This window comes from Cucurbita pepo, chromosome LG18, assembly GCF_002806865.2.
Source record: "Cucurbita pepo subsp. pepo cultivar mu-cu-16 chromosome LG18, ASM280686v2, whole genome shotgun sequence".
NCBI lineage: Eukaryota > Viridiplantae > Streptophyta > Magnoliopsida > Cucurbitales > Cucurbitaceae > Cucurbita > Cucurbita pepo.
Window position 1 is genome coordinate 2,247,982 of NC_036655.1, and position 23,140 is coordinate 2,271,121.

Sequence of the window (23,140 nt, forward strand, 5' to 3'; positions counted from 1 at the left end):
AGGCGGCCGAACAAGACGTGGAGTCTGGAGGACATGCCGCCAGGGACACCGAACAAGACGTGGAGTCTGGAGGACATGCCGCCAGGGACACCGAGCCATAAGGCTCAAAACGGAGTTCAAACGAAACGAAATAAGTCAATATAACACAGGTTTTAGGAGGAGATTGTTAGATAAAACCTTTGTTTTTTCCTTATTTAGATTCACACGTTTACATTTAATTTACCTTTGACCATTTGACAAACACGTCGAATGGATTAGCGAATTATTAGATGTCAATTTTCTAGGAAGTGGCACAGATTCAGTTGGCCACTCTCCACCCATTTTTAGGATAGGTTGTATTTAAATAGGAAATCTGTTTACAAGATTTCATAACCGGATTTTGAAGAGCAGTCAAACTTTCAGTCCTTCTCTCTCTCTTATTTTAGGCATTTTATCTTTCTTCCAACAACCTCCTATCGACAATATCTCTCGGTGATTTCCCTGGCCGATTATCGAAATCCAACAGAGAAATCATGAAACAAGGCGAGGCTCGTGGCAAAGGGATATGCACAGCAGCTCGGTGTAGATTACAGTGAAGTATTCGCACCAGTGGCCAGGTTAGAAACAGTGAGATTAATTCTTGCCTATGCAGCCATTAAGAACTGGGAAGTACATCATATGGATGTAAAGACAGCTTTTCTGAATGGCGAGTTAGAAGAGGAGGTGTATGTTGTTCAACCAGAAGGGTTCGTTGACAAAGAAAATCCAAACATGGTGTTAAAACTACGTAAAGCCTTGTATGGATTAAAACAGACTCCGAGGGCCTGGAATTTTAAACTTGATCAATGTTTGCAGTCACTTGGTTTTGTTAGATGTCCACACGAATATGCTATGTACAATAAAATTAATGGAGTTGAAGCAATCATAAGGCACATATGTGGATGACTTAATCATAGCCAGCTCAAACAAACAAGTTATAGCTAAGTTCAAGGAAGAGATGCACCAGAAATTTGAGATGAGCGATCTTGGACTTTTAAGCTATTACTTGGGTATTGAGGTACGACAAAGCAGTGAATCAATCACTTTATGTCAGGCCGGATATGCAAGAAAAATCCTAGAGAAGCTAGGAATGGGGGAGTGCAATCCTTGTTCGATTCCCATGGAACCAAGAATGAAGATGAGCAAACATGGAAATGGAGAACCTGCGATTGACAAAACACTTTACAGAAGTGTTATTGGAAGCTTACGCTATCTAGTTAATACCCGGCCCGACATAGCCTACTCAGTTGGTGTGATGAGTAGATACATGGAGACACCAACAACTTCACATCTCACAGCAGTAAAACAAATATTGAGGTATGTGAAAGGTACTCTAAGTTTTGGCTGCGTTTATAAGAAGCTATCGAATGTGGAGCTGGTAGGATTTAGCGACAGTGATATGGCTGGGGATATTGATGATAGGAAGAGTACAACTGGAGTGTTTGTACTATTTGGGAGTAAATCAAATAACCTTGATATCACAGAAGCAAAAGGTGGTGGCTTTGTCATCATGCGATGCTAGAGTATATAGCCGCAACTGCTGGAACATGTCAAGGAGTATGGTTGGGTAGGATTTTGAGTAACATCAGTCAACTTCCAGTAAAACCCAAGCTTAATGTTGACAACAAGTCAGCTATAGCGTTGGCGAAAAATCCTGTTTACCATGATCGGAGTAAACACATTGATACCAGATTCCATTTTATTCGCCAATGTGTATAGACTGAAGCTATTGAATTGGAATATGTGAACACAGATGAGCAGTTGGCGGATATTCTGACAAAGCCGTTAGCAAGACAACGGTTTCTGGAGTTAAGAGAGAAGATTGGCTTGAAGAAAGTCGATTCACCATAGTTAAACAAGTTTAGAGGAGTGATTGTTGGTTATAAACTTGTTTTTATTATTATTTTATTTCTGTTGCTTATTTCTCCATGAAAAAGGTCATAAATATTGTAAGTAGGGGAAGGAACTAGTTTGTAGGGAGTGGAATAGTAGGAGTGGAAGGAGTGGTGGAGTGGTGAAGTGGTTGCTGATTTGTAGCAGAAATATGTAAATTTTTTAGTATATAAAGAAAATGGTGCCAAGTTCTAAAGATACCACAAAAAGAAGAAATAATTTGTGTCTTCATTTATTCTCCCCTTCTGTTGCATTTTTTTTTTCTTACGGGCCGTCGCAGGTGAGCTGAGGCACTCGAGTATTGGCTATAGGCGCATGCACTAGACCGAGGTGATTAGAACTTGCTTGCAGATCTGATATTGGGCTGAGGGCTTAAAGGTTGGCAATGGGTTAACGTTGGGTACCCAATCTAGATCTGACCTGAAGTCCACAGACTTCGTCTTCCTTACCCGGATTATCGAAAGACTTCCGACGATCTTTCTCTCTCCTCTAAAATGGCACTTCGACATCCGTTTCTCGTCGCAAATGAAGAATGACGTTGTTAAGGCGTGGGAACTTACCTCATGTGTACGTGCAGTTGTCGGTAGTCTTTTTCGCTGCATGGTTTGTTCAATTTTGTGTCGGGTTTGTGGGATTGGCTTCGCAGAAAAACCTTCGAATTATTTCTCTCTCTATGCTTCTCTCTTGCACGGGATTTGGGGAGTGTGGGTGAAGGAGGTGAGGTTGTTTGGCGCAGTGTGGGGTCAGGGGAGCGTGTGTTCGTGAAAGGTGCGAGAATTCTAGCGCTTGCTAGAATTCTCACGAGTCGCCAGTGACCACGCTGATATATATATATATATATTAATATTATGGTCGTTACATCTCATCTTGAACCTAAAGCTATGATATCAAATGATAAGAAATCACTGTAAGGGAAAGTAAGATTCGGATTACCTTCTTGATTAAATATCTCAAGATAAGAACACTTATTTGAGATTTGAAACACTGTACAAGTAATATTGATCATGTCAACCTTGAATAATTCTAAACATTGAACTTAAACAATTTCAAAGAAACTTAGCTCTTGGTTAGAGGAAAGAACAAAGGTTCTTTTTATTACATTTTTCAAATATACTTTACAAATATAACATGCATGGCTCTGTATAGCCTTAAAATGAAAACTCAGACCTCATTCCAGAGCAGTAACATTCATACTTTGTGACCATAATTAACTGGTATGTAAATATAATTATAAAGTAAATAAGCCTTAAAGTACCATAAGGAAACAACATCACTCTAGATTATCATCCACCCAAAATTGTAATCATCTAAGAATAAATTGAAACTTAATTTTTCTGTGGCATGAAATTATACCATCTCGTGATAATTTGATATACATTTTTTTCACTTCTTTGAATTTTATATTGCATGATTGATGTATTGATTCATATCACTATCTTTGACATGTTTGTTATGATCCACTATAGTTACAAATGACCTTCTTTATGATTGTGTAGCTCTTGAATACTTCGCTACCTCACTCGCAATCAACGAACACCTGAAAAAAGAAATGTAGAATAGGGTGAGAATAAAAATACTATAACCAACCTACTTGCAGGTTCTCGAGGGAATGAACTCTTCATCATATAGTGGAAGCATTGGGACCAATTTAGTTTTATTGAGAATTAAAAAAAAAACTATTAATACTAGAGCAAAAACACTACTTTTGTAGAATCCATTGCTTGCAAGTCTCATTGATATAGTTCCAACACGTGGAAGTTCTTCCACATTCCACAAAACCTTCACAAATATGACTCAAACACAAGGCCAAAAAAAATCTTCATTACTATGACTCAAATACAAGATTAAGGCTTGTGAGAACCTTTTGAAAGAAAGTCCGAGAGGATTAGAGAAGGAAAGTTTTAAGAAAATTCCACAAACGAGAAACTATGAGAGCGTTTTCGCAAAACTCAAAGATTCTACTTACAAGGAATTTTTGAAAACATATGTCAAATAATATATTTATATTAGGAATATAATATCTTATTCAAATCATACTTAAATGTTACAAGATATTTTAATATATATTTAACTACTTTAAATTTCCTTCCAAATATATATTTTCTTTAATAATACAAAATCAATTAATTAAACTCTTTGATTAATCAATTTTCATTCATTAATTATAGGTCACGCAGACTTAGAGTTTCACTTTCATGCACTATAGAACAAGTTGCATTCATTGATATAATTATTACAAGCAAATCAATCTTTCACAAGTTATCCATAATTACAGTTGGGTCAAAAATTCGTTTTACCACTATAGTTACATCTTTCACCTTAAGTATCATTGATTCTCTAATGAACAATTTGTTATGATCCAATCATAAACCAAATCTCTCTCGGGTGAATGAGAGGGTGGAGTCTCATTGTTCAAGTCTCGAAATTAGTACTTAAAAGAATAACTCATCTACTCCCGTTGTGTAGAAAGGAGTGAATTTCATCTCATGATATTATATTCTCAATTCCCTATTTAGTCGAGTCCCAACATGGTAGACATGTTTAATTGGCTACAAAATTTATTCTCACTCGTGCATATTAAAGGACAAGCCCTCAGGAGTTCATAACTCAGTCAGGATTAAGAAAAAATCGCATATGATCATCAAGTTAAATATTAATCTTCTCAATTAATAGGTTTATAGAGGGAGATTAAATTTAATAGCTAAAATAAATAAAATCATAAATAATGGAATAAATAAACAAATAAAAATAATTATATAAAAAAATAAAATAATAATAATAATAATAATAAATAAACAAAAAAAAAAAAACAACAACATTTCCCCATCTCTCCACTAACCTCTCATCCCTTCTCACAGTTATCTCTCCTCCATCCATCCTTAGGCCATAGAGTAACAATTACTGCAAAAAAAGAACTAGAAAAACAACAGTTGTCAGATTTACTTGAGAAAAAAAAAGAGAATGGCCTTGAATTTGGGCCATAGATCTAATCAATAAGTATATATTGAATCTTCATTTTCTTTTATCTTATTTCTTTTTTGAAATCACAACCAATTATAGTTAGATCTTCATTCAATTATTACAATGGTTTAGCTGAGTTAGAAACTAAATGTCAATCATTTATACTAATTCTAGTAAATCACGTCAATATTAGGTTAAATTTATATCAATAGCCAAAGGAATAAATTAAAAATAGAATGGTCAAGAAAATTTGTGAACAAAAGTAAACACTGAGCTAAGAAAAGATTTGGAAATAGGGATCCACTAGAAATTTGTAATACATGATAACAAAATTAAAAGCATACAAATAAAAAAAAAATATGATTCAGGAATTAAAAACCATAAACTAAATATGGAGAGAAAAGTAAATACACAGCAGTAAAAAGGAGAATAACTTGAAATAACTCTATCTACCTTTTTTATACAACAGTAACCATAGAAAATAAGATTTTTAATAAAAATATAATTGTAGATATATAATATTTCAAGACTTTTAACAACGGACCAATGTAAATTAGAGAAATAATTTTATAGAGTTCAAACTTGAAACTGATGACATGGGCTCACATAGGTTGACTTGGATTTCGAAGGACAGAATCGAACTTTCATTAAGGATATATTCGTGACAACAACTTAAGCTAACTAGGTAAGTGACTCATCTGTCATAGGTTACGCATTGTATATTATATGTTGGCACATGCCCGTGGATTTGCACGTGTCATTAAATTGTACGCTAGACTGTTATGCTTGAATACGTAAGCTTGTGAAATATGAATGTATGTTTGTTTAGTATGATGTGATGTGTTGTGCTTGTGACGTTATGATGTTCCTAGATGATTTTGGCATGATTGTACGATATATTTGAACGTAAACAACATGAAATGTATGACATGAAATCATGGTAAATTGCACGAAATATAACCCTGTTAGGATTATGTATGGTATGCAGACTGAAAAATGAGAAATGATATGTTATGCAAGAATAATGATAGCGGGGTTATATTTAATAATGTTGAAAACGGAAAAATGTTGGGACCTCATGCATTGTGTATGCACATGCACTAGGGGGATACCCCTATTCCTTCACGAGTGTACGGACGCGTACATCCATAAGCAGGCGAAATATCGTTATGTTTTACATAATGTTGCCGTGACGGTTACGAATTCTAATGGGTGCTTGGCAAAAGTTGAGCTACCAGAGAAGGCTCGCCCGACAAGAAAATGGGCCCAACGGTGTGCGAACTAACTAGTGAGCCCATACTCGCACATATGGGCTGTGTGTAGAGTATATGGTACACATCGAAGCTGCCCAATTAAAATAAGTGTTGTAAGAAAAGAATAGACTGATAGGTCCCGTCATAGCACTTTGCATGTTCTTGTTGCATAACCCCGATAGGCAGTCACTTACTGAGTATTCTAGAAATACTCAAGCCTCGTGCTACTATATTTTTCAGATAAAGGCAAGGCACCCATGTGAGATCGACGGCGGCATCGCACATCCCGGGATCGTGGCACATGCATAGGATAGTTACTTTACATTTCGTAGTATATGTTAGTATAGGTTGAATTTCATTTGAATTCATAGTATAGGTTAGTTTAGGTTGAATTCCCGTCTGCATCATTAGTATAGGTTAGTATAGGTTGAATTGTAATCGCATAATAAATCATAGGGTAGTATAAGACATTTATTTCAACGTTGTTCTTTTTCCTTTCTTTCCTTTGTATTCGTTATGCATGAGGTAATAAAAGGCAAAACTTATGTCGCATTTATGATAAGAGCCCATTTAAGGTAAATACCGCATTTAAAGTATAGTAATGACCTTAGATTAATTAGGTAAAAATTTAGGGTCGTTCATTAAATATTTCATGGTCTAGTCTTATACCAACTCATTACATAGAATACCTCCACTCACATGTCTACGCATAAACGATTTGGACCAAATCATTTATAACAGTTACAAAGTGGGTGATATCAATAGTCTTATTAAGATAAGGCACCCAACCTTATCCATCCACCATAGGCTCTTTGTGTTATTACTTGAACATGATATTTCTCTATATCAACCATATATGGTTCCAGATTACATTAATAACTTTAGATTTTTCATAAAATGGGTAATATTAAATTGCAAATAAAATAATGACAATTATTATTAAAAACTAAATAATTAATTATGAGATTTTAGGGCATAAATCCTAACCAGCTCTCATCGTATTCAATCAAAGTTACCATGCGCTTTTTTCTAAGCTCAAAAAAGTTTGGGCTTAGTTTCTACAATTATCTGAGATTTTGGGGAGTCTTCGAAGTTCTGATCAATTCTCTTGCTAAACACAAAACACTTTGGGTCTGGGGGTTGTTCATCTATTTCCGATGTTGCTGGTTTACTAAATGGTGTATCTGATGTTTAGGGTGAACTAACTTTTCTATTCCTTAGACTTAGTAAGCTTGCATTGTCACGGTAGTGAATGATCGGTATCTTGGGTTGAGGCGCTACCTCATCATATCTTATAGGACAATATGACTAGTCTAAACTGATGGTGTTAATATAACACATGCGGAAGCAATTTGGATCTTAGGCACTTTTAGAACATCAATTATAGTAAATAACTAGCATGTTCATAAGTATTAAAACTTAATGAGTTTGAATACTAACCTTTTGTAGTTCAAACTTCTTTTTCCTCACGAACCGGTTTCGAACCACCACTAGTGTCTTCTCCACTATCCTCCGGCCTTTTGTAGTTCAAACTTCTTTTTCCTCACGAACCGGTTTCGAACCACCACTAGTGTCTTCTCCACTATTCTCCGGCCTTAGAACGGGATTGTGGAATCCGGTGAGTGGCTAAACTTGGGAGGGATTTTGTATATATGAAGAGAGTGTTTGTGAGAGGTTTTTCTCAAGGTTTTTCACCAAGAAGAAGAAGACCTTCCATGTACCATGATCACTCTATTTAAAGAGTCATGTTTGCATGTTCATGCAAATTTGAGATCACCAAATTTTGACACTCAAAATTCCACTCAAATGTTTGGGATTATGTGGCAAGCATGCATGTTTGAGTTAACCAAATTTTGACACTCAAAATTCCACTCAAACTTGTGGGGTTTATTTGGCAAACATGCAAGTTTGGTTAAACCAAATTTTGACACCTCAAAATTCCACTAACATGGATTTTTCCATTAAATGAAGTCAACATTTTGACTTTCTTCATTTTAATTCAACAATTAATTTGAATAATGAATTTCAAATTAAAGTAACATTAAATGATTAATTAAACTATTTAATTAATATTTAATATTAATTCAAATGTCAATCCCAATCAATTCCGACACATAATTGATTAAGATATTTAAATCTTATTTAAATATCTCAGATTCTCTCTTTTCGTTTAATTCGTAAATAAAATAAAATTGCGGTTAAATATATCGTATATATGTAACGCATATTCCCTAATTTGAATTCGAACACTTCGAACTCACTCGTCACACTGTTCTATGGTTTAGTCCGATATGAGCTAGCAGAGGGACCTAATGGACCTATAGATCATGGGCTCCAACGATTCAAGATTAACCGATTAAACTCATTAACCTGGTTAACCAACATTCGTTAACTACTAGGACACTCCACTATAGCCTAGTAGTTGCACTCCCCTCACTATAGATATATTTCTGTCCATCTGATATAACCATGATTAGTAAGTCGATCCTTCACAGGTTGTTCGTAACTAGAGCTGGGTCAATTTACCGTTTTACCCCTGAAGTTACTTCTTGTTCCTTATGTCTCACTGATCCTCTAATAAACAATTGGTTTGTGGTCCAACCAGTAAACCGAATCCCTCTCAGGCCAATGAGAGGGTGGGGCCCCTTGTTCAAGACCTGGAGTCAGTGCTTAAGGGAACTACCTTTCTTCTATCCCTAAAAGTGGGTAGGAGTGAATTCCGTCTTGCACCCCACGTCCCCAGCCATTCACCCAGTCTTACCCCTGAAATGGGAGGCCTGTTGAGTCGGCGAACTAGAGCCACTCTCACCCATGCAAATCTAAGGATAATTCCGAATAAACAGGAGTTCATGGTTAGCTCAGGATTAAAACCGAGTTACCTAGGTTATCGAATGAAAAGAAAATCAGTCTCAACAGTAAACGACTTTATAAAGTGAGAGTGGTTTTCTTCATGGTCCGATCTTATGCAATACTCATTGCATAGGACGCCCCCACTCACATGTCTCCACATGTACAATTTAGTGATCACATTGTTTATATCATATACAAAAGTGGGCCGCATCCATAGTGTCCCCAGAATAAGGTACTCAGCCTTATCCTTATACTATATATCATTTTGACTATATACTTGAACTTGATTCACTCTTATGTCTCTACCTATAGTTCAAGTAATCATACTATAGCGAGAGTGTTCTTAGTTTATTGGATTTAGATTAATGATCGTAAAGTTCACTTTATCCAATAACAATCTTTACTGAATAAATAACAATAATAACTTTATTGAAAATAGAATATGTTTTTGTTTACAACCTATGAGTTTTAGGACATAAAACCCAACATAAACATCATTTGTGGAAGGTCAATTGGAAGACTTATCCACAAAACCATAAAGTCACACTAAATTAGAGGGAGCAACCGTGTATGCTTGCTAGCTACTAAGTTACCTGTATGGTTTCATGCCCCTTCTTTGGACTGGACAGGTTTACATTGGAGAGACCATATTCTAAAGACCCTCAACCATTTCAACCAGATAAAGATAAAGATACCTAGTCACCTTGTCACACGACATTATCTAGCCTAGACCAAGCTTGCAGATGTTACTCCTATACTTCTGTTAAAAGATTTAACCTAGGTCGCTAATGACGCTACAAACATACTAGAAAAGATAGGAAGTGAAGGCTCTAGTGACACCATTCACACCACTAATAAGCTTGTTAAGTTTTCTTAGTCGTCCTTAAATACCGTGGAGGTTTATTAGGTTCTTAAGGGAGTCTAAACGGTTTAAATTTTGAACTCTTATTGTTAAGATACTTTAGACTAGCTCCTTGAGGCTAATCTAGTTTTTGGGAGCACAAGGGTCTAGATCATTGATCGCCATTAACGATCTTGGGGTGCTCAATCTATTGAAAATGTTTAGACCTAGGTCAACGTAAAACCATTCTAGCTCTAAAGTTCTCCTCTTAACTCGATATGGTCACACATGCTTTAAAAGGGAGATAATACTATCAATCACTTGAAGCACAAAATCATCTTCAATAATAATTTAATTTCTAAGTATACATTCAAGCTCAATGGTGAGATAATGTCCACCAGTCGCTTGGAGCACAGAAAACATCCAGAAAAAATAAGACATACATGCAAGCTCAATAAGGAGATAACATGCATCAATTACTCGGAGCACAAATCACAACATCGCATCCTCCTATGTGGCACAACCGAAGTACCTCAGCAACATGAACTTTAATGATCTTATACTTAGGGCATTTCAGTCATTTTCCTCGACATACAAGGCATTCATCTAAATTGTATTCTAAAGCCCTATTCATGTCTAGTCTAACCACTTATAGTAGATTATTCTCCCATGCTAGCACATCTTAGCAATCCCTACAATTTACTTTGGCATTCGCAAATAGGCACGTTCGGATTCCGCGTCTTGGGTTCGAATGCTCGCAATCGTTGAAATTTCTTCGGTTTTTATGGCTCCAAAATGTGTCCTTGCGCAGGTCTTCCTCTTCCGAGTTCTTGGTTTCGATCCGTAGCAAATGTATTATTTCTTTTCATTGTTCCATTGTCGTGTCCCTCCGTGTGCTAGCTCCATTGTTCGAACCTCCCTCAATGCATTTCTACATCGAATTTCCATATTATTTCCCATAATTTCAAAAAGATGCGATTTTGCTGTTTTTTTTTCCATTTTCTTGTGTTCGTATATTTTTCTATATAACTCGATTCTACTTCGTTCGTTCATCAAAGTTGAAGAGTTTTTTTTTTTTCTAGCTTCCAACAAAATTAGCCTCATTCACTTTTATCATTTATTAAAAAAGCAAGTGCTCGAGACTCAATCGAAACTTCGACTTCTAATTGATTTCTCTCTCAACTTCTTCAAAAATCTCGTTCAAAGTATCTCTTAACCTATTTTAGACTATTTTAAAATGTGTGCGCATGAAAATTACATTGGAATAATGTGATATTCCATTGTCCTCAATATTTTCCGAAGAACGATTTTATTTTAAAATTATTTTTTCAAAAACCATTCAAACACAATATAAATTTGAAATTTAGCTTAAAAAAAATTATTAATCAATTCAACTAATTAAAATATATAAAAATAGCCCAAATAAAAATATTACTGATATTTATCTAAAATAAGAATAAAAAAAATTAAAAAAATTGAGTGATGTCCCGGAGAACAAAAACATCGTTTATAACAGTATAAAACCTTCACTTAGCAGACGCGTTTCAAAGCCTCGAGAGGAAGTGGAAAAGTTCAAAGAGAACAATATTTATTAGCCGTAGCTCTCGATATTAATAATACAATTAAGAATGAATTTGATTATTTCTAATAATAAAAAAAAAAGAATCTAACAAATCATTGTCTTTTTAATCAAAGTGATATTGGAGTGTTCTCGCAGTTTTGTCGGGAGAGTGGGACCCACGTTTTTTTTTTTTTTTTTTTTAAAACTAATTTTTATATCAGGAATTTGGGCATCTTTGCATGTGAATCATGTGAGTTATTTACCCTCCCATAATTACCGCCTTCACCCTTTACGCAAAGTATCTATCCTAAAACAGTTAAAAATTCAGTCCCATCAAAGAATCCAAAGTCTAATGGTCCTCACTCAATTCAACTTTATCCAATTGGATATAAAACACCGTCTTCACTGACCTAATAATTATATGAACGTTTCGGGAAAGATTTAGATATCTACTTAATGTATATCGACTCCAATAAATTTTCCCATTTACCTTCACTAAGTTTTTCTGTGAATGTTTGATTAATCCACCATACCTAAATGGTGTGAAAGTTATCTTATTTATAATCAAATAAATTACAAGGATATGGAAATAGTAATAAATGGAAATAACAATAAATTGAAAGATACCTATGTAATAAGGCAAATATCTAATATTTGCCTTATAATAAAATATCAAATATAATATATACGGGAAAGTATAATTTATTACTAAATATCCTTAACACCCCACCGCAAGCTGAGCGTCGGATTTGAACGAACGTGAAGCTTGGATCTGAAAAATTCAAAGAGGTTGAGAAACACTTATCGTGAAGATGTCAACAACCTGGTTCACAGGAGGCGTAGANATTTCTGATGAAGAGAATGATTCGGAGTTCTTGCAGAGTGGAACCGTACAGTACCAGATATGAGATAGATCTTCCAACGAACAAAACAAAATAAACCAATTCATTTGGGATCATATAGATCCACTATTTTTCCTATTCAAATATCAGTCTTTTGTCTCTGTGTTTTCGCGTCGAGTTCAAGAGAGTTTTTAATTAATATAAAATTTATAAAAGCATCAAAACTAATAAAATATTTTTAAAAAAAATTTAAATAATAAAATTTAATCATTTATAAAAGTAATAAAAAAAATGTTACCAATGTTAAAGTGCCACGTGTAGATTGGTAAAAGTGGGGGGCCCACCAAAGGCATGTGTGGTAAGGAGGTTAGAATAATTTTATTATGGTTTGCCGTCATTGTCCAGCAAACATTAGATGTCACCTTCTACGCATGATTCCCCATCTCCTCTTACAAACTAACTCATTAACTACTTTTTTTTTTCTTTTATTATTTTAAATTCTTTAAAACTTTGAAAAAAAAAATAATAAAAAGTTTTAAAAAATACCGTTACCCTAAATTTTGAATGAAAACGGTAAATATTTTGTTTCAAAAATACCACGAACTTTAAAAAAATATTTTAAATTATTCATTAATACTTTTTTTCTTTTTTAGTTCAAACCGATCTAATATTTTTTTAAAAATTTAAAATATCTTGATGGTATCGTTACTGCCATACACATGAAAATTCAAAAGTAATATTAATATTTTTAAATTTTATGAAAAAAAAAATTAAATTTTTTTTAATATATGTTGAGGATGTTAATACTGATTTTAAAATTTTATAGTATTTTCTAAACATGGTAGTAAGGGTATATAATATTTTTGAACGGATTAAAAAATTTAAAGATATTAATGATTTTTTTTTTTTAATTGAAAGATATTTTTGAAATATTATATTTCTTTTTTTTATTTTTAAAGATATTTATTGAAACATGCAGTATTTTTATTTTTATTTTTATTTCTTCGCTCGACACATTTTCAGTCGAACATATATGAGTANTTTTTTTTTTTTTTTTTTTTTTTTTTTTTTTTTTTTTTTTTTTTTTTTTTTTTGCTCGAGTTTCTTCCAAATTTTAATATAAATATATTTTGTCTTTTCGCGTGAATCAAATTCCAACCTTTAAAATATAATACACGTCAGTTTTCGACGAGATAAACTCACAAATATTGGATACAATTTAATCTATACTTTTTAAAATATATTATAGTAATTTCTACAAAAAGAAAAAATAAACGACTATTTATTTATTAAAGCATAATCTAGGTTTAAAATGGAGTGTACATGAATTGGTTCGAGTCCATTTTCGGTCAATATATATATTGGCACGTGTTTTTTTTTGAATGAGTATTGAAATCTTTTTAAAATGGAATGAATTGTTTGGCTCGTTGAATTGTTCGAGCCCACCTGTAGAAGTCATAATAAGACAAATGGATTATGATTAAACAATTTATGTTTGTGATCTAGCTGGAGATATCGATCACACTTCTGTTTCTCATTTTTAACATGGTATTAGAGTAGTACAAGTCAATCAACGCATCAATCGTGGATATCGATCATCTGTAAATAGGTTGATGCTTCTCAATTGAATACAGAAGAACAATCACTTAATTCTCGATCATCTGCAAATATGGCTGATGTTTCTCAACTGAATATAGAACAACAATCACCTAATTTCATTCCAAATTTTTCTTACGAGCAGTTACAACAGATAGCACAAGCCTTATCTACACTCAATCATCGTCTTTCTAGTAATTCTGACAGTTACATTAATGGTGTAGGTTTGTTTCCCGTATTTGCAGTATCCATTTAACTCTGCTAGTTCTAATTCATGGATTCTCGATAGTGAAACTATAGATTATATAATATCCAAAGCTTCTGTTATGATTGAATCAAAGGCTGCAACGATGTCTACAATAAATTTACCTAATGGAGGGAGCACATGTGTCACATACTGACAATGTTTTTTTTTTTTTAATCCTGACCTTAAATTAGATAATAGTTTATGCGTGTCTACGTTCAATTTAAACTTGATGTCCATCAAGCAAACTTACCCATGACTGGAAATGTTGTGTCGCCTTCTATCTTGACTTGGCTACGGGGAAGATGATTGGCTCGGGTAAACAATTTGGAGGTCTCTATCATTAATCAAATCTTCAGCTCATCAAATATCTCAGTCATCTGATTTGTGGCATCTACGCTTACGTCATCCTTCATTTTGTTGTTTTAAATTTCTTGCTGATCAATTGCATTTTGATAATGTTACTTTTTCTCATACGGTAGTATTTGTCCATTTAACAAAGCAAACTAGGTTGTCTGGAATCCAAGAAGCTCAATAACAACACATTTTTGTCTTTGATCTGTTACATTGTGATGTTTGGGGAACACATAAAATTCCTACCCATTCTGGTTTGCACTTTTTTCTCACTATTGTTGATAATTTTAGTCGATTGGGTTTTTCTTATGCAACATAAATCAGAAGTACAACATTTGTTAATGAACTTTGTTAAATTCGTTCAAACCCAATTTCATACTACTATCAAGATAGTACGATCAGACAATGAGACTTAGTTCTTATCTTTGAAACCATTTTTTATTTCTTGTGGCATTAAATTTTAGCGCACTTGTGTCTATACTCTAGAATAAAATGGAGTCTTAGAAACACCCTTTGAAGCAGTGTACAAACGACCACCTACATTTCATCATCTTAAAGTCTTTGGCTGTAATGTTATGCCGTTGTAGTACATCCTAAACAAAATTTGAATCTCGAGCAATTTCTTGTGTTTTCGTAGGATATCATAGTTGTCATAAAGGTTACAAGTTGTATGACATACAGTNATAATGTATGTTGAGAGACTATTTTTTTTTTTTTTTTTTTTATCAGTTTCACAAACTTCGACATCAGCTCATTCAACTCCCATTTTACCACCCATGATTCATCTTGCTCAAACATCCATTTTCCTCCTATTTCGTCATCTCCTTCACCTTTTGTTCCTTCTCTAGATTCACCCGCTAATTCTAATTCTATCCCATTTGATACATCAGTTCCACTCTGACGCTTTACTCGTACCAAACAGCCTCCAGCTTGGCATAATGATTATGAGATGTCTTATGCAGCCAATTATTTAACCTCTAGCTCAAGTCCTAATACTGACAATAGGTATCTTCTTTATCATTACCTTTCATTCTCCCATTTTTCTCCTACTCAACGTGTTTTTCTAGCTCTTATTATAGCCCAAACAAAACCTAAAACCTATGATGAGGCAGTTGGCGACCCATTATGGCAACAGGCTATGAATGCTGAAATTGCAGCTTTGGAACATAATCATACTTGGTCTCTCATTCCTCTACCACTTGGCCATAAAGCTATTGGTTGTCGTTGGGTGTACAAGATTAAATACAACTATAATGGTTTTGTTAAGGGGACATACTCAGGTTGAAGGTATTGATTATAAAGAGACATTTTCTCCTACAACGAGACTTACTACACTTTGTTGCTTACTCACTATTGTTGCTGCTCGAAAATGGTTCACTCATCAGTTGGATGTTCAAAATGTCTTTCTCCATGGTAATCTAGACAAGGAAGTTTACATGTCTTTATCACCTGGTCTTCGACGACAGGAGTAGAACATTGTATGTGTTGGCTACATAAGTCTCGTTATAGGTTAAAACAGGCTTATTGCAATTGGTTCTCCATACTCTCTACCACTATACAAAATTTCCACTAAACTTAGTCAAAAGTCGATTACTCTTTATTTACTAAGGGTAGAAATTATTCTTTCACTGCAAATCTTATCTATGTTGATGATATTTTGTTGACAGACAATAATATTAAAGAAATTTCAACATGTCAAGACTTGTTTACTCAATAAATTCATTATCAAAGATTTAAGGAATTTGAAATATTTCCTGGGTATTGAATTTTCTCGATCTAGAAAATGAATTTTTATGTCTCAAAAGAAGTATGGTTTTAGATATTCTTCAAGACACAGGTCTTTCCTGAGCAAGTCTAGAAAAATTTCATGAGAGCAATATCTTAAGCTTTCAAAGAGAGAAGTTGAATGATCCAAGCAAATACATAGGGTTGATTGGCATATTAGTATATTCAGTTCGTATGCTTAGTCAATTTATGCATGAACCAAGAAAATCAAAGGTACTTCTGGTCAAGGACTTCTACTACCATCTGAAAATAACTTAAGATTACAAGCATATTGCGATTCTGATTAGGGTGATTGTCGAACTACCGGTATATTCTTGGGTTCTGCATGTTTCTAGAAAATTCAATTATTTCTTGGAAGTCTAAAAAGCAAACCAATGTGTACAGATCATCCGTAGAAGTTGAGTATCAAGTTATGACAAATACTTGTTTAGAGTTAACTTGATTGAGATACATTTTTCAAGACTTGAAAGTTTCGTTGTCCGAACCAGTATTGCTGTATTGTGATAATCAAGCAGCATTGTTTATATTTATGAAATATATTTTGTTGTATAATTATAATTAGTTTTGAAATATATCTTACATATGCGTAATAGTTAATATTTTTTCCGAAAGAAAGATTTGAAGATGATTAAACTATTTCTTTAATTCTGTGCGTGATTCAATTGCTCAACACAATTTAGAAATAATGAAAATATTGAACACAACTTCATTTCTAATAACAAGAATTATATAGGATTGAACATGTAAAAGGAACTAAATTTTGAAATATCAAAGTGAAAACATCGAACACAACTTCAAGTTGGTCTCTAATGCTCGTATGAAATCTAACACATTGACAATTGTAAAATTTAGAGAATTGAACTTGAAATTGATGTCATGGGTTCACATATGTTGATAAAAAGAACAAAATCGAACTTTCATTAAGGATAAATTGGTGACACCAACATAAGTTAATCATGTAAGTAGCCTTACTATCGGCATGATAAAAAATTGAAGTGGTATGATGACACATGTCTCGTGGTTCTGTATATGCCATGCTTGATGTGTGAAATGTTTATGAAATGATGTGATGCATTTGACGATATCTTTGAGATATGGTATGTGAATGAATATGATATATGTTATGGTACAATGTGTTTCACGATATGTTTGAAATACGATACATGAATGATATATATATGTAATGATATGATATATGTTATTGTACAGTGTATTTGACGATATGTTTGAGATATGATATGAGAATGATATGATATATGTTATAGTACGATGCGTTTGACGAAATGATATAACTATGATATGATATAATATATGTTATGGTACAAGACGTTTAACAATACGACACATATTGTGATATGTTGGGACCTCATGCATCATTGTGTGTACATGCGTCGGAGAATACCCCATTTTTACGATAGTAGGGACACGTACGTTTGACAAGAAAGCGATCATTATGGTTATCATACTGCTGCGACAGCCTGACAGGAAAACAATCATTATGTTTATCATAATGTTGTGACAGTCAGGCTGAAAAATGATTATTATGTTTATCCTGATGTTGCGACGGTCGCTATTCCTAAATGGGTGTCCGACATCACCCGACAAATCTAAGGACTCTCATAAGAGTATGAATATGCGAATCCCTAATTAACAGAGGTAAAAAACTCCACGTCAATTTGATTGTAGTAATTTGAACAAATTTTTGTCACATATTTCTTTAAGTTCATATTGCATGATTAAGACATCAAACGTGTTATTCTTTCGACATATTTGATTGAGAACTTATCTCTAAGTTTAATCGAATCTTTATTATTCTTAATAGTATACTTTTCAACCCAACTCATGATCAGTCATAAATTAAAACCTACTTGAATATGCGTCTTGACTATATTAATTACGTTCTAAAATCTTGATATTCAATTATCACTGTATAAAAGGGTCATTTTTTTACGAATCAATTCATCGTTGTGATTCATTGTTATCTCGACAATATCGAAAATATAATTTCTGATAATGCAAGACTATTCGATAAAATAAACACCCAACAAGGAATCTTTNTTAGATACTCAGTTATACTAAAAAGTTGCAAGGGAGAAAGAAAAAGGAAAATGATATTAAATCATTAACCTAATCCTTCTCAAACTTTGCTTTAAGCAATAAAATATTGATTGAATATTATGATTATTTCACTTTTTATCTATATTGAAGAAGTTTGTCTTGAATCATGATATTGATTAAGAACAACTTTTTGTTCGTTTATGCTTTTTGTTTTATTCGAACAAATAGTCTTTTATCTCGATTGACCTGAATAGTTGTTACTATTTATATAATAAAATAAATGATGTGACTGTTCGTTCAAACATATCTTCACTGTTAAATTATGATATCTTATAACGATGATCTAGATCACACCTATATACGAAAGGATACTGCTTTGATCTGTCCAGTTGAAACCAGAGAAAGGACGTGGTTATATACCATTTTTCCATGTAATCATTTCAATGAGACAAAGGACATGACTGTATTCGAACATATCTCAACCATTGGATCGTCATGTTTCGCACCCACACACAAAATGATAACACTTTGTCGTGTAATCACTTCAATTCAAATAGTTATATAAATCTTAAGGGCAAAATAGGAATTCAAAAAAAAGTTTTGAAAAATATTTCTTATTAAAATTATTTTGAAAGAGTTTATAATTTAAAATATAATTTTTAAAAGTGATTTTTTTTAATTATATTTAAATGAAATTATTAAAATCCTTTTGTTTTAAATTATTTTGGGAAAGACAAACAAATTAATTATCTTAAAATTCAAGATATTAATAACTTTTTTTCTTAAAAAAAACAAAAAACAAAACATGAAGAGCACTTACCTAAATTTTGACAAAAATTTCCAATTTATTTATTGAAATGTCAAAAATACCCCTATATTCAATCAAATTTCCCTTTTTTGGAAATCAAATATATTTAAAGAGAAAAATCAATATATTTTATTTTAATAATTAAAAACAATTTTTTTTTTAGAGTTTTTGTAGGACAACAATTTAATTTTTATTTTCAATTTTAAAATNAAAAAAAAAAAAAAAAAAAAAAAAAAAAAAAAAAAAAAAAAAAAAACATAATTTGCTTAGAAAATTTAAAGATAATGATAAAAAAAAAAAGGACCAAAAAAGCATTATAACCAAAAAGAACATTATTTTACTGTATTTTCACTTTTCCCCCCAGAAAAAAAATAATTAAAAATTCAGACTTTGCAGTTCAGTACCTGAATGGATAGATCTTGACCAGCTAAAAAGATTCTTACCCACTCCAACAACAATTTGTTTTTCCCCCAAATTTATAACCCAAAAAAAAAANAAAAAAAAAAAAAAAAAAAAAAAAAAAAAAAAAAAAAAAAAAAAAAAAAAAAAAAAAAAACCATTTTCTTGGTGCTCTTTCTTGTCCCCCCAACTGTAAGAAGAAATTTCAATCAGAGTCCATGTGGAGTGTTCAATTATTGAATCTTTTGAAATTTTCTCCCTCACCCACCTCCTTTTTTCTCTCCATTCCCAACATTTCTTAGGTTTTTTTCTCTGTTCTTCACTGTTCTTATTGATTTCCTTCGTATTCTAGGGCTTCTTCCCCTTTTCCTGTACTTTCAAATCTTTTCCCCGAAACCCTTTTAATCTGTTCTTCTAACCTTTTTTGATCTGGGTTTTGATGATTCATGTTTTTTGTTTGGTGAATCGTTCTTGGTTTTGGGTATTTGGGTATTTTCCTGTTGATTTGTGAAGAACAGGAACAGATCTTGTTGTGTTCTTCATTGTTATGGAGTCGATGAACTCATCTTCCCCTGTTGGATCGAACTTGGATTCCTTCAATGGCGTCCCTCCATCTTTGTTGTGTACAGATGTGAGTGTTGTACCTGAGCATCTAAACACTGAGCTCCAGAAATCAATACTCAATCTCGAAGGTGAGCTTATTGTAACAGAGTTATTGCTATTACTGTTGTTTGTTCATTGTAGAACTGGCTGGATTTACTTGGTTATTATCTATCACTAGGTGAGATTGAACAATTGAGATTGAAGTTGAGCGTGTCGAACGAGAAGCGTAGAGACGCGTTGAATAAGATTCTAGACATTAAAGGTAGTGAAGAAATGAGTGATGAACTTTAGAATGCACTTGTTTGTTAGATATAGCTTTAGTAAATCAACTCTATTTCAGGTAGTATTCGTGTGTTTTGTCGTGTTCGTCCGTTTTTACTGACGGATCGGAGAAGAATTTGTGAGCCTGTTTTGTTGGAACGGGATAAGGTCAAGGTTCGATCGTCGGGAACTAGAAAGGAATTCGAATTCGATAAGGTTTTTTGTAAAGAAGCATCCCAAGGTTAGCTCTAATCTATTATTGATATGTGTTTTGAATGAGTATTGAATCTTGAAAAATTGAGCAGAGGAAGTCTATTCTGAGGTCGAACCGATAATCCAATCCGCTCTTGATGGTCGAAATGTATGTATAATAGCTTACGGTCAAACGGGTACGGGCAAGACATATACCATGGTTAGTAACGAAAAATTGCTGTAATGTTGAGGAAATTCTGTTTCTCTAGTGATGGTAATTGATGAAACATGACAATCGAGCAGGATGGTAGAATGGAGGAGCCGGGAATAGTCCCCCGTGGGCTTGAGATGCTCTTTCAAACGTCCATCGGCACCTCGTCGACCGTAACGTTTTCCATGAGTATGTTGGAGGTTTACATGGGTAGTCTGAGAGACCTGCTGGCTCCAAAAGCAGGCTCAAGAATGTATGAACGATGGTAAATGCTAGAATTGATCCATAATGCATTAAACTGGTGACCTTATTCATTTGCTTACTATGAATGGCTAACTCTACTACAGCAATCTCAACATTCAAACAGATCAAAAGGGATTCGTTGAGATCGAGGGTCTAACCGAAGTCCCGATTCCCGACTTTGAAAAGGCTAAATGGTGGTATAATAAAGGAAGACGGGTTCGATCGACTTCGTGGACTAATGTGAACGAAACATCTAGCCGATCACACTGGTGCGTTTCTCACGAATCAGTACTCCCTAACTCGTTTAATGGATTATTTTGGCTTGATAGTTACATTATCTTCTTAGCTTCATATATCTAGCTTAACAAAGGTCACCATGTATCGGTGCGTGGACGGTTCAAAAGCTAAAACCGAAGTAAGCAAACTATGGATGGTGGATTTAGGAGGAAGTGAAAGATTGTTGAAAACCGGGGCATGTGGTCTAACGCTCGACGAGGGAAGAGCGATAAATCTTTCTCTTTCGGCTTTGGGTGATGTTATTGCAGCTCTAAGGAGGAAGAGAGGTCATGTTCCTTACAGGCAAGTTTTCGATTAGCGACCTGAGTTTATCATAGCTTCCCGTCACCGATGAAACTCGATTTTTCTTTCTTTGTTTGCAGAAATAGCAAGCTAACTCAAATACTCAAAGATTCCTTAGGTATCTTCTTTATGATCTTGTTATGAATATATGCTTTCGAACTAATTTAAAGCATCGACCCTCTTGAAAATTTATCCTCGGAAGTGACGTATGAGTTTGGACGGTTCGTATAGGTGACGGTTCAAAGGTGTTAATGCTTGTGCATTTAAGTCCTTGTGAAGAAGATGTTGCAGAGACGATATGCTCGTTAAGTTTTGCAAAGAGAGCACGAGCGATCGAAACAAGTCGAGAATTACAAGAGGTAGAATTCTTGAATTTCCTTAGTAGTTTCTCGAAGTCGTTTTTGATTTGGAATTTGGCTAAGAATTCAAACGTATCGTTTAGGACTCGAAGAAGCAAAGAGAGAAAAAAATTGCAATGCTGGATGAAACCATGAAGGAAGCTCAGCAGGAATGCCAAAAACTCAAGAACCAAATACAGAAAGCCGAGTTTCTATTAAGCGAAAACAAGAAGCGATTTTCTACCGAGCATCATCCATGCGTCGAAACTCCAAACACGAACCATATAGCTCCCGAGGAAGATCAGAAGGAAGTCATTGTCACTCCAAGAAAGCCTAAAGTTTCAAGTAAAACTATAGTTTCGAATTCTTTGCCTCGTTTCATGACGTCGACAATGGCGAGTCGTCAAAGGCAAAGTTCTGCAGAAAACAAAGTCGTAATGGGGAGAGCAAAAAGTTCGAGATTTGGAACAAGAAGCTCTGTCCAATTCTCGAGTTCCCAGTCAATGAGTTACTCGGATTTTCGTATAAGAGCAAGCTTACACATATCAAATAAGAAGTCGAGGTACGTCGAACCCGACACCCTCTCGACAGAAGCTCCTCAAGTGAACGTCCCAGAACTAAAGAAAGATTCATTGCCATTGCCATTGCCATGGCCACAAAGCAAATTGGTAACTTCATCTGATTCGAACTTGAAAGTTACGGTTTCTCGTCACCGGAGAAGGATGTCTGATCTAATCTAACCGTTCTCGACCGAAAGAAACTTGTCGATATGTGTTTCGTATTAACTTTTTTGGCCCTGTTTTTGTTTGTGCTGATTGAAGTGGTTTCATTTTTGTGTGAAAATAGAGCATAAAGGAAAAAGAGTTTAGGAAGAAAGGGTTCCTTAGTTTGACTAATTGGGGTTTGTTTGTTTGGTTTGGTTAACATTTTGTTAACATGATATTTGTAACTCATATTTGGTTAACATTTTCTTATATGTTTTGTGGGTATTATTGAGTTTGTATGAGATTAGTACACATTTCTTATGTGTTTGGCATGCCTTAAAAGGTGCTTATGAGCGAATAAAATGTATCATCGTGTTAAGGGACGAATCACCCGAATCATTGATTTAACTGAATAACTAAGTAAAATAGAAAGACCCTTCTCTTCATCTTAGGTCAACGGATCTTCTCCATTGTAAGATCTCCTGTATGGATAATACCCATTTCAGTTCAATGAGCCTAATTCTATTTTTTTTGTTCCGAAGTAAA

At 33.9% G+C, this 23,140-nt stretch overlaps 2 protein-coding genes across 2 annotated transcripts; both read left to right on the top strand.

The window, feature by feature from the left end:
• The first annotated feature begins 976 nt into the window (after positions 1-976).
• Positions 977-1,540, top strand: LOC111780485 (uncharacterized mitochondrial protein AtMg00810-like). Its single transcript, XM_023660906.1, has one exon. The coding sequence runs from the start codon at positions 977-979 to the stop codon at positions 1,538-1,540; it is 564 nt and encodes a 187-aa protein (XP_023516674.1).
• An 18,084-nt stretch (positions 1,541-19,624) lies between these two features.
• On the top strand, positions 19,625-22,915 carry LOC111779896 (kinesin-like protein KIN-14U). Its single transcript, XM_023660087.1, has 10 exons — positions 19,625-20,155; positions 20,245-20,328; positions 20,407-20,568; positions 20,633-20,739; positions 20,823-20,995; positions 21,078-21,242; positions 21,334-21,552; positions 21,633-21,670; positions 21,784-21,911; positions 21,995-22,915. The coding sequence occupies exons 1-10, from the start codon at positions 20,011-20,013 to the stop codon at positions 22,628-22,630; spliced, it is 1,857 nt and encodes a 618-aa protein (XP_023515855.1). The 5' UTR covers positions 19,625-20,010; the 3' UTR covers positions 22,631-22,915.
• Positions 22,916-23,140: the final 225 nt, after the last annotated feature.

Coding starts and splice junctions, on each gene's coding strand:
- LOC111780485 (XM_023660906.1), top strand. CDS start 977: ATGCACCAGAAATTTGAGATGAGCGATCTTGGACTTTTAAGCTATTAC.
- LOC111779896 (XM_023660087.1), top strand. CDS start 20,011: ATGGAGTCGATGAACTCATCTTCCCCTGTTGGATCGAACTTGGATTCC. Junction 20,740..20,822: donor CGGGCAAGACATATACCATG/GTTAGTAACGAA, acceptor ACAATCGAGCAG/GATGGTAGAATGGAGGAGCC. Junction 21,243..21,333: donor ACATCTAGCCGATCACACTG/GTGCGTTTCTCA, acceptor TCATATATCTAG/CTTAACAAAGGTCACCATGT.